This window comes from Quercus suber, unplaced genomic scaffold, assembly GCF_002906115.3.
Source record: "Quercus suber isolate HL8 unplaced genomic scaffold, Cork oak 2.0 scaffold_422, whole genome shotgun sequence".
Classification (NCBI taxonomy): Eukaryota; Viridiplantae; Streptophyta; class Magnoliopsida; order Fagales; family Fagaceae; genus Quercus; species Quercus suber.
In genome coordinates this window covers 341,080-359,001 of record NW_027069873.1, presented here as the reverse complement: position 1 = coordinate 359,001, position 17,922 = coordinate 341,080, and the positions used below count along the sequence as shown (strand labels likewise).

The 17,922-nt window shown below is 33.8% G+C and overlaps 1 protein-coding gene and 1 long non-coding RNA gene across 2 annotated transcripts; both read left to right on the top strand.

Annotated features, from left to right (window-relative positions):
• The first annotated feature begins 753 nt into the window (after positions 1–753).
• On the top strand, positions 754–6,657 carry LOC136062517 (uncharacterized). The gene is made up of 4 exons (XR_010624230.1): positions 754–1,003; positions 1,085–1,293; positions 4,235–4,286; positions 5,866–6,657. It is a non-coding gene; the product is annotated as an uncharacterized LOC136062517 (long non-coding RNA).
• A 2,780-nt stretch (positions 6,658–9,437) lies between these two features.
• Positions 9,438–17,618, top strand: LOC112004316 (isopentenyl-diphosphate Delta-isomerase I). The gene is made up of 6 exons (XM_024036542.2): positions 9,438–9,761; positions 12,525–12,580; positions 15,170–15,261; positions 16,423–16,525; positions 16,603–16,740; positions 17,146–17,618. Exons 1-6 carry the CDS (start codon positions 9,505–9,507, stop codon positions 17,397–17,399), a joined length of 900 nt encoding a protein of 299 aa, XP_023892310.1. The 5' UTR covers positions 9,438–9,504; the 3' UTR covers positions 17,400–17,618.
• Positions 17,619–17,922: the final 304 nt, after the last annotated feature.

Sequence of the window (17,922 nt, the reverse complement as noted above, 5' to 3'; positions counted from 1 at the left end):
GGGAAGGAGGAAGCTTCCAAATAAAGCATCCATCACTTCCACATTTAATGCATCACACCAGCTAAGCCTACCACATTAATGGCAGAATGACCCCTGAACATTGCCCTCACAGCTTGCAGCCTACTCTACCGCAACAACAAGGCAACGATGGGCAAGTATCTATGAAAGAATCAGCGGCCATCCAAGTGAAGGGTTGGGATGCAATCCAAATAACTATATAGGAAGGAAGACCGCCCTGAATAGGGGATCGGAAAAAGTTTAGAAAGAGAGAAAGAGGGAAATTTTGCTTCCTAATATAAAATTTTCTCTTCCTGAAAATTTTATTTTAAAAAAAAACTTTTTTTTTTTTTGCCTAAAATCCCTGATATCAAGCTAGATTGTGAAATAACCCCCCCAAAAAAAAAAAGGTGCAAGTTCAACTCTTGAAATGGACATGTGACAAATTTTATATTAGGATGCCGTCTAATTGACAAGTAAAATGTCTTTGCTTACAAAGAAGACCATTTCATTATTCACGCCCTAATTTATTTTCTAATTATCTTGAATCCACCACCTGGAGCAAAGCTATTTCATCCTATTGGTTGGCACTGTCCCTTGTTATTAAATAAAAGACTTATCTAAGCTTGGTGGTGCAAAGCTATTTCATCCTATTGGTTGGCACTGTCCCTTGTTATTAAATAAAAGACTTATCTAAGCTTTGATCGAGGCTTGTATTTCTTTTTGCCCTAAGCCTCATCAATATTTATTACTAAAACGTAAGATCCAATTAGTACCAGAATTTTTCTTTATTGAAAAAAGATTTATACGCTACTATGATATATATCATAGTATGAAAGTCAAAAGGCTGAAAACCATAGAATTGGTCCTAATGCTGCAGTCCCCTTTAAGGGTGAAGCTTAATTAGGATAAAAGCTTTAGAGGGTTAGAGCTATCAAGACTAAAATCCCAATATAAACTTGGTTCTGAGTCTTCAAACACCTGAGACTAAGAGGCTACCAAAAAAGTAAGAACTATTATACCCTTTTTCTTTGATACAGCATAATTGTTATGTTAGTATACTAAGACCACTCTCATTTTGCAACAGGAATTCATAAAGGAAAATACTAAGCATATTGGATTTGCCAAGCATCAGGACTACCTCTCATGATGACGCAGTGCCAAAAAATACTGTGATGTTTTTTCTAAAAAAATTTGTATCTTCCAATTCGAGGTAGATATCATTTTTATGAGAGGTAGTCAAGACCTCATTCTTCAAGTTGGTTCAACTGTATCACTCCAATTCTTGCCAAATCGGTACAATTTATTGCGCGAAGTTGGCCAAAAAACTACATATTTTTTCTTTAAAAAAAAGTGAAGTATTTATTAGGGTTTTTAATATTTTAGTAATATCTCATCTATTTTAACTCTAATTTGGCCCGTAAACTTTCATTTCAAAGGGGAAAAATATGCCCCACGAGATGATAAAAAATTCAACTCGATCTGACAGTCAGATCAAAAAGTCAACTTTTTTACCATACCTGATTAGGGTTTTGGCCTTAATGGCTATAAAAAGGGATTTTAAATGTTGTTACCCTTTCATCCACTATCTAATCATGGTGTATTTAACTTTTACCCTTTTGGCTTTGAAACTTGTAATTTTGCACCCTTTTTTTTTTATTCTTTTGATTTTGGCATTTGTTTTAATGCGTGAATCGGGTCAGACAAAATACAGTATCGACAAGTTCCACGTGGCCTTTTTTAATTAAAACAATCTAGGTCAACAAGTACCACTGTGGTAGTTTTTTATGAAACTTGAGTTACATGTCAAACTCAAGTTTTAAAAATGTGATAGATTGCTAAATTTTTCCAGCCAAAGATGGTATTTGGCCATTTTGGCCAAGCATGGGGTTGTTTATTTCAAGGGTAGTAGTAGGAGTGAGTTTCATCTTTTATTAGGTCTCATGTATCTCAGTCAAAATTTTCCAACTTATACTTCACATTTCTTGTCTCAAATTGCCGCTATTCATTCTTTTATTTATTGGTCTATTACGAGCCTATTTTGATCAATAATTATTCTTTCACATTTATTAATGTGTGCACACGATATGAAAAATATACAAATAAATGCTTGTGGGGTGTGGGGGGCAAGGGCTGGAGTTGAAGTCTTTAGGAGGAAATTTCACACACATATGCACTTAGATTAGACTAGAATAGAATTTCTATTTTTGTATCCAAAAAAAAAAAATTACAAATAAAAAGTGTCTTTAGGATCAATACAATATTTTGATATCAGTTAAAGATTTGGATGACAAAACAACTATGAAAAAATTCATCACCATTAATGCTCCATTTGTTTCTAAATAATATCTTTTACACATTTTACCATGTTTATTTGGGAATATAATCTAGTCAACTGTAAAATTAAGCATCTCACATGTAAAATGTTTTACACCAAAATCAAGTGTAAAACATTTTACACTTTCAGTCTTTCTCCCCAAATTATCACGCACAATATTGCCCCTCTCACTTTCTCAATTCTTCTCTCCTACACCCTTCATGGTTCTTCTCTCCTTCTCCATCTCTCAACTCTCTCACTCATAAAGCCACAACCCTCTCATTTCCCTTGCCCATCTTGCACTGCCCATCTCCCTCGCCCATCTTGCATCGATGATAGATGCCACCTACGAGCGCCATACACTATTATCGGTGCTTGCACTGATGCCCACCTATTAACCGATGCCACCTACTGACGCCAACAACCATCAGTAGTGCTACCTTGTATGATGCGTTTTGTAGAGCCTAATTATGTTTGATCCAGATTATAATCCGACTCGATATAAAAGTATTATGGTTTTTAATAAGATTTTTTTAAAGACTTAGTCCATGGAGTAGAGGATACAAAAACTGTTATTTTGGAGATTAGAATTTTAGTGTGTTATTTTGAGAGAGAAAATCGTACCGCCGCATCTTATATATATATATATATATATTTTTTTTTTGTAAATAGTGAAATCATTGCAACTTTGTTGACGTAGGCAAATTGCCGAATTACGTAAATATTGTCTTGTGTGATCATTTTTTCTTTGGCACATATTTTTCTCTATTTTCACATCTCATAGATTTGAGAATTTCATGTATATTCCCTACATTGTACAAACCCCTCTTCTCTTCTCTCTCGCAGCGTCCCTTGGGGTCCGATTGATAAGCAATGGTCTTGGGTTTTGGTGGCTACTTCGATCTTACCTCCCTTAGGTTGTTAGATTTTCAATTTTGGATTTTTTTTTTTTGGCTTCCAATCTGGATTCATGGAGGTCTTTTGGCTCTCTAATCTAAATTTTTGGTTGTTGTTAGTTTTTTTTTGGGTGGTTGGTGGTGGTTTGGTGGCTAGTGGTGTTTTGGTGGTTATTTTTTTGAATGGTTGGTGGCAATTTTTTGGATGGTTGGTGGTGGTTTGGTGGCTGGTGGTATTTTGGTGGTTGACTTTTCTTCCCTTATGTGGAGTTTTAGGTGATGGGTGGTGGTGGTTTTTGCAATAGTGCTTGCATTTGGTGGGTTAGGAACTACAATTTTTTTTTTTTTCATTTTACAATTAAAAACATTGAAAAATGATTTTCACTGTATTTTCAAGTTGGCAACAAACATGGTAAATTGAAACATTTTACAAAAATATTTCACAATTTCAAATATTTTACTTCAAAACAAACGTAGTGTAACTGTTGACACTACATTTTGTACCCCTTATGACTTGAGTCCTCGTTCTCCAATGATGCTCAAACTCTAAGGCCCAAGGCCAGTTTAGAGCCCGATCAGATATTAAATTGACTTGAGTAGTGTTAAAATGGAAAATAGAACCTATTAAATGAGAAAAAAAAATCTATTTTTGAAAATAAAATGACCAAAGTAGCCCTCAGCCAAAGCATGCGTACGCAAACACATTTCTACATACACAGCTAGCGTTTCAGAAAAATAAGAAAAACAAGTTTTTTTTAATAATTGCTAAGGCTTGGAATGAATCCCACATTATCTAAGAGCCATTCCAAACCTCATTTTTTTCACTATAAAAAGCCTTACATGATACATTTTTAAAACACACAAAAATCCCACAGGAAAAACCTAAAATTCACTAGAAAATAGTGAATCAAAATGGAGTTTTTCACAAAACACCCTCAAGTCTTTTTTATTTGATTGGAACCTTTTTTGGCCCCAATCCTTTGAGTTTAAGACTGCTAATCACTATTTTATTGAATTGTGATAGATTTGACTGAGAGGAACAGTAAAAAATTAAGCTTAGGAGCTTTTGCTTTAAGGTATTCTTTTGAACTTTTCTTTTTCTTTTCTACTTGTAATCTTTTCTTTAATTTGTTTCTTTGTTTAGTTTATGTTTATATATGTTTGTCTAGGTTAGTTTTAGGTTTTCTTCATGTTTTTAATCATATTAGGCTGCTAGATTTACATTTTTTGTTTTGTTTGGTTTCTACTCTATTTTTGTGTTAATTAGGTTTTCTGGGTAAGGATCTACATACGCATGATATAGCCTGCGCATGCAAGCTGAACTCATGCGTACGCTGACCTATTCTAGCGTGCGTGATGTCGTTACCCAAAAATCTTAATTTTTGTTTGTTTTGTGTAGCCTTTTTTTTTACATGTTTTAAGCCTCGCAACTATTTGTTCACCTTTCAACATGTTTGTCTGTTATCACATGTTTAGATTAGGGTTTTCTTAGTTTTAATTCCATTCATTCACACGTTCATGTATTGATGTCATATGTGTTGTGTTGCTAAGAGGTAAGTAAAGGATAAACCATGCATTAGCAATGCCCATGCATTGTGTTAGAGTTTCACCTTGATGACATGATGGAACATGCTTAGATGTATGAATAGGATTTTGTAATATATTTTCCTAGCTATGATGATATGCTTACTACCTTGTTGTAGATGTATGATAGGTTTCCACATGTTAGATGGATGCTAGAATTTCTTTTGTGCTTCGGTTCTCTTTCGTGTAAGGGTAGATAAGTATGCTCTTTTGGGATAAAAATGCCATGTTGTATGCTTAAATGTATGTTAGTGTGTGTGTGAGTATAGATGCAAGTGTTGAGAATACCTTTTTAATTAGGTTAAAATATAAGACATGATGATGGAAGACCAACCTTAGGGTTAAGCAATCTTATGTGCTTAACACCTTTCCAAGAGCGTACTTAAACTTTGAACCCAAACTCTAGTAGTAAAATCAAAAGTCCTTCCTTGAAAGGATGCTATATTCATGGTTCCTAGACTATATAACTAGGTGATGTCTCCATTTCCATTGTGTCCATAGTAACACTCAATTTGTTTTAGTGTAAAATTTGGTCAAAACTGAAAATGTTTTCCATTAATCATAAAATTATTTGTAAAGTGTTTACCTTTGAAAATTTGGTAAAAATCATTTTACAAAAACAAGGTAGCTCTTCCCCCATTTGGTGTTTGGGTCCCTAGTTAAACTAAGTTTGTCATTGGATCTCAGACACTAACGATTAAGCCACCAATTTTGGTGGTTTATGCTTGAAAAGTTATACATATCACACATACATACTTGAAAATATTTTAGTAAAAATATTTAACAACAAAATAACCAAATGTCTACTAGCATTCACACCAAAGGTGTGATAAATGCTAAAAAGCTATTTGAGCAACAAAATCACCAAAAATCACTCTACATCAATGGAGCTAAACTTCAAATTTTTTAGCAACTTGCTACAATAAATTGTTACAAGTGACAATCTACTATAGCAAGTTGCTAAATTTTTTTTATTAATTTCTTTCTTTCTCTCTTTCCCCTATATCTCTACTCTTTGTTCTTTGTTCTCTCTCACTTCTCCTTTGTCATGTCTCACTTCGCCTCTCTCAGAGTCTCTCTCAACAACACGTCGCGCCAAGTTGATACTACGATCTTGGACCTCATTAGAGCTGCAGTGTAGTTCGGCAAGGTCACAAGGATGAGTCCCCCAAAGACAGCGACAATGGTGCTTGTGATTGTAGCCTATGAGTGTGATAGTGGTCGAGAGGCTTTTCCTCTGTCAATAGCCTTGGCTTCCTCAAGGAACAAACATTGATTTAAAGCATCATCTCCACACAAATTCAACACAACATTTGGTGAAGACCATGTTTGGAAGCAAAAGAGGAATAAAAAATGATTAACAAGTTTTTGTTGCCATTAAGAAGTTTTTTGATGATTCACTGTTATTAGCAAAAAAATTCTTCCTTCAATTTGAGTTCTTCTGCTTGGGCTTGGTGGTAGTGGTAGTGGATGATTGTGGTTGTGGGTTTCATGGATTTAGTGGTTGTGGTGGTGGTGGTGGTGGGTTGTGGTGATACTGGGGTGTTGTTGTTGTGGCTGGTGGTGGAGGGGAGATGGAGGTGGTTGTGTCTAGTGGTGATGGGTTGTAGTTTTGTTTTGGTTTTTTCTTCTGCAATGGGTGTGGTTGCCTTGGTGGCTATGACTGGTGGAGTGGTGGTGGAGGTGGTTGTCTATAGGTTTTTGTGGTGCTTTTTTTTTTTTTTTTTTTTTTTAATATTATTTTCACCAGTTATTTATATTATTTTAGATGAAGTGGTATAAAAATAGAACTTTTAATGTTAGGCGTATTGTAAAATGAATTATTATGATAGATAAAATTGATTTTTGAGTTGTTAAAAGCTATATTTTTTAGAAACTTTGACGCAAATGCTCTAATATATATATATACTATAAAACCGAAGACATTTGACCAGTAATTGACTTTCTTAGGTTGCGACACGTAAGTTTACATTCTCCAAAAATTTCTACATCACTAATGTATTTATTTAAGTTTAATTTTAAAAAAAGAACCTGGTAGTTTTATTATATTAAACCCTCAGAACCTAATTGTGGCAACAAATCCATTTGCAATATGTGTTTTCATTGTAAACCCCACCCCAAATCTCTAACTCTCACCATAATCAACTAAAGCCTCAATTTTGAACACATACAATTGCAATTTTCTCAGACAATCATCACCGCATCTATTGAAATTTTTTATCCATAATCCAAAATTGTGATTTTGACAAATTTCAGTCTATAGAATCAAAAATCAAACCTAAAATAATGTTACCCACGTTTATGCAAGAGAGTAAGGATAGATAAGATCAAAGAATGACATTCTTTGGTGTCTAATTACACATTAGCGGTCCCATGTTTGCAAAGAGAAGAGAGGGTTAAAGAGTTCGATGTCTTCAACTTTTCTTTCATCTTGAATCAGTTGCATAGAGTGAAAGATTTTAACAAAAAAAAAAAAAAAGAACATATGTAGCTTTAAGGGTGTGTTTGTTTGGAGATGAAATAGGGTGGATGGAAAACTTTAGAAAAAAATGGGAAGAAAAACTTTTTTGAGTTTGTTTGGTTGGGTGGGGAGGAAGAAAAATAAATAGTGAGGCCCAGATGTTTTCTCCCCAGGCCCACCAAAAAGTTTTCTCTTTAAAATAGAGCGAAAACTAAAGGGAAAAAATGAAGCTGCTTAATGGACAAAAATACCCGTGTGCAGTTCCTTTTTTTTTTTTTTTTTTTTGTTTTGTTTTGTTTTTGCTGGGCATGTTGTCTCTATTTGCTTCTTTTTTTAAGCTTTTTTTCCCTTTTTTTCTTTCTTTCCTGGAACTGCTTTTTTTTTTTAATTAATTTTTTGATTTCTTGGAGCTGTGGCTCTAGGTGTGCGCTACCAATTTTTTTTTCTTTTTTATTTTTCTTTTCTTTCCTAGATGTTGCTTTTTTCTTTTTTTCTTTTTTTTGGTTTAATTAGACATGATTTTTTTTGGAACATGATTTTTATTTTTTAATAAATTGGATGATTGCCTTTTTTTAGTTGTTTGTCACTTTTTTTGTTTTAATTGGTCGTCATTTTTTAACAAGGGTGTATAAGTAAAATTATACGAACTCACTTTTTCTATTTCTTCATTTTTTTCACTTTCAACCAAACAAAAATAAAAAAAATTAATTTTTTTTTAATGTTTTTCCTAGTTTCATTGTCCTATCATTTTTTTATCCTCCCTCCTTTTTACTTCTTCGTCCAAACGAACCTAAAGGATTTGAGCGAGAGGTTAAAGAAGAAAGAAATTTTTTATTTAAAACTTGAAAGTAAGAAAGAACCCATGACCGGCGAAAATAACAAGACGATGAAGTGGGGGTAGGTGGGCAGTGGGCTGCGTGTGTTATTTAATGGGTTTCTGACTTTTACTAATTAATGGAGAATTTTTTTTTTTTTCGTTCTCAACAAAAAAAAACATGGAGATTTTTTTTTATTCATTTTAGAGAAGAGGCACCCTTACATGGCATACTAACTAATCATAAAAAAATATGTTATTAGTATATAATAAATCAACAATAATTTTAATATTCAGAAAAAAATATTTTATATATAAATGAATTAATAATAATTCATTTTTTTATAAAAATTTATTATTATGTATGGTATTAAAACTTTTAGCTTTATTGAAACATTGTTCTTTTCTCATATATTGAAAATCGGGTAGTTTTTAAGTGTATTCAGAAATAAAAAATACCTTGTAGTTCTTAGAGATATATATTAGGTCAAATTTTTCATTTTTCTTTCATATTTTTAATGATTCTTTAAGGTATATCATCGTTATTAGTAATTTTCACCTTATTGGTAATTTTGCTTACTAAATTTTTTGGAGCAAATGTGTTGAAAATTAAGTATATCTATTAATGCAAAACTTTGTTATTTTAAACATTCTAATGTTGATTTTGTTCTTTTAACGGATCATTTTGAATTTTGTCCTTCAATTTTGTCGTTATTCAATTGTAACGTGCTTAGCATATACATAGAATTATTAAATAATTAATGACATTTACAGTTTTTTAAGTGTATATATTATATATATATTTTGTTAAATAGTGTATATTATATATTTATGCAAACCTTCACCGTGCATCACATGTGAACCAGCTTTTCTACAGTAACTTTGATTTGGTTTAGTTTTGACTTTTATAACTTTTCCACAATAATTCTGGTTGGTATAGCGTACAGTTTTTTGTCTTTTATTGGGCCCTTTTTGATAAGCTTCTTTTATTGAGCTAAAATGGTGACTCTGGATTAGAAATGTGAAGCTTACAATATTTTTTTTCAATATCTTTACAGTAAATTTTAAGTTATAAGTTTTTTTTTTAAATCTTATTATTATTTGTGGGAAATTTTTTTAGTAGTACAGTTCAAATAAAAACTAATAACAACTTATTATATTAAATTGAATCTGATTAATGTGTTAAGCCCATATTAACAATTTATTTTGAAAAAAAAATTTAAAAATTTAAAAATTGGCAAAATAATAAATTAATTTTTAAATAATTTACTGCCCAAGAGAACACGTGAGCAAAATCCCTATTAAATTTGTGGCAAAAAGTGTGGTAGGTACAACACTTTTTATTTAAAAAAAAGGAAGAAAAGCAAGTTGAAAAAATTAGTTGATTTCATTTCAACGAAGGCGGAAACCCCAAGTCCACGGCATCTAAAACTCCATGCGTACGACTACCGCTGCTGCTGCTGCCAGACTCTCCTTTCCAATATTAATACAACAACAACAACAACCCACTTCTTTTGTAAACTACCGACGTCATCTTTTCTCTTCTTCTTCTCCTTCTTCCGCTTTTGCCCTTCGTCTTCCCAAAGTCTCTCGTCTCACCGCGAGGGTATTCTCGTCTTCTCAAGTCGCCATGGGAGACGCTCCTGACGCCGGCATGGACGCCGTCCAGCGACGCCTCATGTTTGAAGACGAGTAATTCTTTTTTTCTACTTCTTCCCATTTTGCCCATCCTCTTTTGCCTTATTTACGATCTCTCATTTTTCTTTCATTTGTTACTGTTGATTTTGCTCTGTTTGGTTGCTAGGTCAATGCAGGAATCAGTGAAGGAAAATGGGTTTCTTCTTTTTTAGCTAAAGTTTTGGTTTTGTTGAGTTTCTTGTGTTCTGTTTGTTTGCTGGGGAAATAGAATGAATAGAAAGAAAATGAATTGCTGGGGTTTATTTGGTTTTCGAAAGAATGAATTTCTTTGGTGCTGATCTAGTTGTGCTTTGTTTGGTTCCGGAGAACAATGAAAAGAAATGGAAAAATGAATTCTTGGATATTGGAAACAGATGATGAATGTTGGTTCAGCTGAATAAAAGAGATTTATTCATTTTCTTGACTATCATACAGATTTATTCATTTCATTTAATGTTTCTCTTTGTATACTTGTCCACACTTTTACATGCATATGAGCATACATTAATACATAGATGCATACATATACATTTACATAAAGATTTTAGGGTGGTTGACTTTCCAATGAAAATGAAAGCATGTGTTTCTTTGTGTGCGCGTCCGTGTACATATGGTTTATTACTTGGACAGAGTATTTGTTTGTGTGAAATAAACAATTAGTCTCAAATTTTGGTGCCTTGCGAATAATTTGACATTTTAAAATTGTAAAATTTTCATTGTTTGCCACAAAAAGATTTAAAAGAATTTCCACCTACTGTGGCTGTTCTATTTGTCTAATTGATTTTAAATCTCTCTTCACTTTTCTGGATCCATCTTGGCAATAAAACATGGGATTCAAAGTTTGATTTTCATTTTTTTTCCCCCTTTTTTGCTCCTTTAAGTAAGCGTGTGATTGGATACGCTTATTTTGCTGAAAATTGATAATAATAAAAATAAAAAAATAAAAAAATTGTTACTGTTTATTGCCTATTTGCACTGTTCATGTCCCATAAATAGTGCAAGAGGCGCTGAGCTGAAAAAAAAGAAGAAGGGAAAAACGCAAACGCAGCAGACTCCAAACGTGATCCAAACAGAGCTTCAATGAAGTTTTAAGCTTTTTTATTTTTATTAAATTATGTGTTTGCTTGGGAATAGGGAATGTTGGGAAATTGACTAAAAACTTCTTCAGATTTCTCATACTATTTTACTTTCTTCAAGCCCCTTCTCTAGAGTCTTATTAATCATTTAATTTTAATTGAGTTCACTATGGGTATAAAAAAATTACTACAAGAAACTGATTGAAACATTTGTTGAGGTTCTCTAGTTGATGCCTGGCTGAGAGCATTTTGGGATGATAATAATTATTAGTCATTATTCATGAGATCTGCAGCTACGTATTTCTGGTCCTATGCTGTTTCAATTAAAATAGAATAATGTATATCTCGGCTGAAATCTTTTTTTTTTTATACCAATTTTTCGATCACCCAAAAGATTTTTTTTTTTTAAAACTAATGTGATTAATAATTATCAATTTTTTTAGTGTTGTTTTGGGAAACTCATAAAGTTGGTGAGCAATGTGTATACTCTTGTCATGTACAGGCTGGCCAATATTGTTGGCTGAAAATCTTTATGGGCTTGGATTAGCATTTATGATGGGATCCTCAAAATTAAGCTGTAAACTAACTCTGTTTATGTCACTAGCTGAATAGAGTGTGAAATTATTTAGTGTACCTGGTGTACAATACGTTTCTCACATAGAAGTGTACCCCATATATGGATCCTGCACATGGGGCCCACATTTATGTTAGACGAAGGTGTAGTACAATGGCTGTACTGAATAATTTCTTGAAAAGAAGCCAGCCAGTATTGCCAATATTCAGAATTGCTTTCTATAATTTGATTTTCTTAATCTGTGTGACCACAATCAGGTGAAATTATTTGGTGCACCTAGGGTACGAGACCTCCCTCTCACATAAAAGTAGACCCCGTCGGTGGATCCTGCACATGGGATTCACCTTTATGTGAGAGGGAGGTGTAGTACACAATCCGTATCAAGGGTATGTCAAATGATTAAAGTTTAGAAAGCAAGCAGATAGGCTGTCAAGAAAAAAGGTAGCTTGGGTAGAGATTTTCCTAGTGATAGTGCCATATGGCAGTGGTGAAGCGAATATGGTGGTGTTGGCTTCAATACTATCTTTCCCTTTGATGGAGTGGTGATGTATTAGAGCGTAGATGGAGGTTTAGATTATGGTGGTGAAGCGAATACAGTGGTGTCGACTTCAATAATCAACATCTGTCTTTCTTTTTGAGGGAGTGTTGAAAAACTGATTTTGATAACTATCACACAAATTTTAGTCTGGTTGGTTGGTATATCTAAATGTATCAATTTGGTCATAAATTGTTATCAAAATATATATTGGAGTGCGTTATGCTTCATGATGCAAAAGGAAAGCATGGCCAACTGGGCTTTATGTATCAGTATAACCCTGCTTGTTTAGTTTCTTTGTGTTTTTTGAGAATGTTGCATTAGAAAACTCCCATTTATGTGACCCTGATTTTATTGTTGTATCTAAATACCAATAATTTTTGGTAAGAATATCTTTTGAATGTACAAGTCCTTTCTGGCTATGTTAATAATTCAGTATTAAGATGAGTATATAATTTATTTTCAGATTGATATTAAGAAACAGAAATTATTGGTGCCTCTTGAAGTTTTCGAAGCCTCATGTTATACTTCATCATTCATCAATTTCTTGTTCTTGCTCAGCTAATGGTGTCTTCATATCCAACTTTCTACAGATGCATTTTAGTGGATGAGAGCGACCGTGTTGTTGGTCATGAATCCAAATACAATTGTAAGTACAATTTTCATTGTGGAAACCTCTATCCCTTTCTTTACAGTTTCCTCTTTTCGGTTTCTTTCCTTTTTTTTTTTTTTTGGGGTGCTGCTTAGAAGACTCTTCCAATGATTCAAAGACATGAACTTTTTCATTAAATTACAGAGGCTCTTTCTGTTAAAAGTATTATGTTTCAACAAGTCCAAACCAATGCATCACCTTGACTGGAGGTTAAATAAGATGCTCTGAATGCTGTTTGCTTATTTATGCATTAAATAATTTTTTTCTAAGGACAGTATGTTTTTACAAGGTGTGGATGAAAGTGCAAGAAAACAAATCTGCGGCATTTTTTGAATTCTTTTATTATTATTTTTGATTGAGTTAGTGAAATGTTTGCTTTTTTTGTATTGGATAACTCAGTAGCCGTTTTGCAAACCAGTATACTTTTGGCTTATAAATGGGATATTACTATATTAATATAAAACACATATGTGCATCAATTAAGAAGATAACGAGTATGACTTTGAATAGAATAGAAATGGTGGAAAAAAGACATGCAGCTGGTCCTAGTTAGTTTGTTGAGAATCCATAGCCAAGTTAGCCTACCCAAAACTTTGGGAGTAAGGCTAGGTTGTTGTTGTGCTCAAAGTGTTGGGTATACACATGTGAGTGAAGTCTCAAGTCTTACATTGAATAATAATAAGAAGGGTGAGTAGTTAATATATCATATAGGGACACCACTTAACCCAAAAGCTTAATCCCATGAATTTGGGCCCAACTTTGCTATATTAACCACTCACCCTTCTCATTGTTATTCAATGTTGGACTTCACTCACATATGTATACCCAACAATCTCCCCCTTACATGTGAGCCTTTATGGGCTTGCCTTTATGATCCATACTTGTGAGGGCTCTAACTACACACATCTCGTCCCCACTCCAGCTATGAAAGGGACCATCCTCGCACCACCATGGTATTTGATACCACTTGTTGGGGAGATAACACCTTGGGAAACCTCCAATTCAATAGTTAATATAACATATAGGGGCACCACTTGACTCAAAAAGGCTTAAGTCTATGAGTTTGGGCCCAGTTATGTTATATTAATCACCTACTCTTCTCATTATCATTTAATGTGGGACTTCACTCACACATGCATACTCAACACAAAATACTTACTTAGAGTAGTCAAAACTATACTATCAATGTCCTGAATGATGATTTTTTGGTTATTTTAAAAATAGACCCTCAGGTTGGAAGGGCAAATCACTTAACACTAAGATCTTGTAGACACTTTGCTGACATACAATATAATTTTGGTTTAAGTTACCTTATCATATTAAACATCATTGACCTTAATTAGCAGTAAAGACAGAATGTTGTGATTATGTAAAAAGAAACAAAAAATGAATATTATGATATTGTGAATTTTCTTTTAAAAAAATACACAGCATTTAACTTAACTAGTATTATAGAGATAGAATGTTTTACTGGGATCTGCACTTTGTACTGGCCATACAAGATTGGGAATTGGAGTCCTTGATGACCTTCATGGATACCATTTATGGTTTGGTAATTAGGGGGATTGGGGAGGATAAGATGTGCTAAAAACCAGGTTAGAAAAAGGGCTTTAAGGTTGTTAATTATTACCATCTTTTGGTAGCCTGCAATCACCAGTGAGCATTCTTTCCCTTGGAAAATCATATGGAGATCAAAGGCCCCTCCAAGAGTAGCCTTCTTTGTATGGACTACAGCTTTGGGTAAAATTTTGAAAATTGACAACTTAAGGAAGGGAAAGTTAAGGATTACAGATTTGTGCTATATGTGCAAATGCAATGGCGAATCTGTCGATCACCATTTGCTACATTACCCTATTGCTTCAAATTTATGGTCTTTGATTTTGGGTTTGTGGTCCTTGATTTCGGCTTTGTATGGAGTTTATTGGGTGATGCCAAAATCTGTTTTGAGCTTTTAGCTTGCTGGCAAGGTAGATTTGCACGTCATCAGAATGGTCAAATTTAGATGGTTATCAGTTATCCCTCATTGATTGATGTGGTGCATTTGTAGGGAAGGAAATAGAGAGAGTTTCGAAGGAACCAAAAGTTCTATGCCTGACCTTAAGTTGTTCTTTTTTAGAACCTTATTGGATTGACTGTCAGTCAAGAAGAACAAATCTTTATTTTCTATTGTTGATTTATTAGATTTATGCAATTTTTGTAACTGATTGTTTGCCCCAGTATATTTCCTTTATACTTGGGTGACTCTTTTTTTTTTTTGGATTTTTATGATCTTATTACTTATCAAAAAAAGAGATAGAATGCTGTGAAATTATGAAAAGGAGAGGAAGCAGAAAATAAATATTGTCACATTATGAATATTCTTTTACTGTCCATGGCTTTTGTGGGGCACTAAATGGACTTTTAACATGTTTGCTCCATCTCTTTCCCTCCCAAGCCCACGCTTTTTTAATGCTTTCACCATAAACTTCACTCTGTTATGTACTAATACTCAAATCCTGTATAACTGATAACTGATGTGTTTTTTCTTGTTTGAACTATTAAAAAGTCTGGTTTCTTTATTTGATTTCTGTCTTCTGTAATCTTCAGGCCATTTGTGGGAAAAAATTGAATCTGGAAATATGCTACATAGAGCTTTCAGCGTATTTCTGTTCAACTCTAAATATGAGTTGCTTCTTCAGGTATGTGGTCTAGGTCAGGTGATTGGAATGGAAACAGGTTTGCATGCTATTTGTACAATTGTTGGAACCTAACACAGCTTCTGAAACTATTATATCTAATGTTTGATTTTGTATTTGTTATCTTCATATTCTTACCAATAAGAAAAATCTTCATATTTTTAGAAATCTTCTCATACAATTTAGACCATAAAATATATTCTTACTTTCCTTTCTTTTTGTATCAAAAAATAAATAAATAAAAGAAAACATAGATGACTGCATTCTTTGAGGAACATCAGATATGACGAGAGTTGGAGTCTTATTAGGCTGGAATTCTATACAAAACATGAAAATTAGAAAAATAATAGCTAGTTATGTGCTGATTTGGTAATATGAGACCATGTTACACCTAAAGTGTATAGTTGAGGTAAAATACCAAATCATATAACAGATGTGTGCTGTGGTTGTATCCTTCATTTGCAAATTGTGAGTCAGCCAGCCATCTAACATGCTCGGGGGGAAAAAAAAAGGGATAGTGAATTGTCAATGTAGTACAAGGAAGATAGCATGTTACATCTGCGTAAAAAGTACAAAACTCTTGAGGATGGAACCATATCTGAAGTTTTCAGTGATTAGAACAAAGGCAAGAAACATATATGTGCACCCCTGTTATGTAACTGTTCCATGCCTGATGTGGTGCATCTTTTCCTAAGTTAAAAAGATGGTGATCTAAGAATGTACTACACAGGAAAAAAAGAAAAAGAAAAAAGAAAGGATCTAAAAGTGAAGACAACAGTTGGAAAAAGTCAATGGAGTGTGGATTCATACTTGAGAATTTTCAGACCCAAAAAAAAGGAAAAAGAGATGAAGTTTAAACCTTTTCAATTGGTAGGTTGCCATGTCATCTAGTCAAACTTTCATAAACAAATAATTGAGAGGCCATAACTATGTCAGTCATGGTGCTATTGATCTTATACTTTGTTGTGTGTTTAATGCATTTACCTACATAATTTCTGTATGTGCTTATTGTGAAATATGTCATTGGATGTCTTATGTTACGCCATTTAAATGATGGTTACGATCTTGTGTCTGGGCATTGATTGAAAATTTGTGGATGTAGATTGTGTTGTGTAATTTTTGATAGACTATGGATGTTGACATCATACTCTGTTACCTGTACAGCAACGTTCTGCAACGAAGGTAACATTCCCTCTTGTGTGGACAAACACCTGCTGCAGCCATCCACTATATCGTGAATCTGAGCTTATTGACGAGGATCATCTTGGTACATCCTTGCATGCATTTTAATATTCATTGAGAATTTATTATATCCTGTCGTTTTGAAACTCTTTCATGTGCCAGGCGTAAGGAATGCTGCACAAAGAAAGCTCTTGGATGAGCTGGGTATTCCTGCTGAAGATGTGCCAGTTGATCAGTTCATCCCACTGGGTCGCATGCTGTACAAGGCGCCTTCTGATGGCAAGTGGGGGGAGCATGAACGTAATAATTCCAACTTGAGTACTCCTATACTGTACTTGTCTGGTGTTCTAGTTTAAATTCTCTCTTTGAATCTTTTGGGGTTGTGATGTGGTGACTGTGGTGTTGTAATTTCTTGTTTGATATGTAATAAAATCCATTAAAGAAAAGGGATAAGGGGTTGCAACGTTAGTGCACGGTAGAACTGTAGTAGCATTAAAGGAAAACTGTGTTGGGGAATGTTTATGCAAAGTTCCACTTGCAGTAAGTAGTTAGGGAAAAAGTCAAACACAAGAATGAGGTTGACCAATCTTGTTAGCTAAGCTTGCCAATTTGCCAGGTTGTCTTACATATGGGAAACTAGGGTACGTGGAAGTATTTGCTTTTATACTGTAATCTTGACTATTTTGTTTTCTTCTTCATTTGCAGTTGATTACCTACTTTTCATTGTCCGAGATGTTAACAACAATCCAAACCCTGATGAAGTAGCTGATGTTAAATATGTGAACCGGGATCAATTGAAAGAGCTGTTGAGGAAAGCTGATGCTGGTGAAGAAGGTTTGAAGCTGTCCCCTTGGTTCAGACTGGTCGTGGACAATTTCCTTTTCAAGTGGTGGGACCATGTTGAGAAAGGGACCCTGAAGGAAGCTGCTGACATGAAAACCATTCATAAGTTGACTTAAATCTTTATGAGTCCAGTTGCAGCAGGCTATGGTTGTGGTGTAACTAATGCCAATACATTTGGAAATAATAAGGCATTTTGTTGTTAGGTTTTATTTTTTCCAACAAAACTTTTTATGATTTGTACCATGGTAACTTTTGATTTGTATTATAAACTCGTCAAAACTTGAAGTTTGCTTGACGATTTAAGAGAGCTCAATAAGAAACTTGTTGGGTCTATACTTCGTAAAGCTTATTGGAGGTCTTTTTACCTTCAACTTTTTTATTTTGGATGTGGGTTTAGGATCTCTCTCGAGAAGTGCCACTGCTATTATGTTAATTAAAGCTGTTTAAAGAAATGAGGTATGCTATGCCATTTGAAATTTTCCCCTAGCCTTTTAACAAAGTTTACCAGCCTAGTACCAATAGCCAATTCTCGCTCTCTCTCTCTCATATATGAAACTCAGCACGTATACAAAGCACTGGCGCATCACTATTTCTCTTATTTTTGCAATTTAGTTGTGTACTATATATAATGTTTGGATA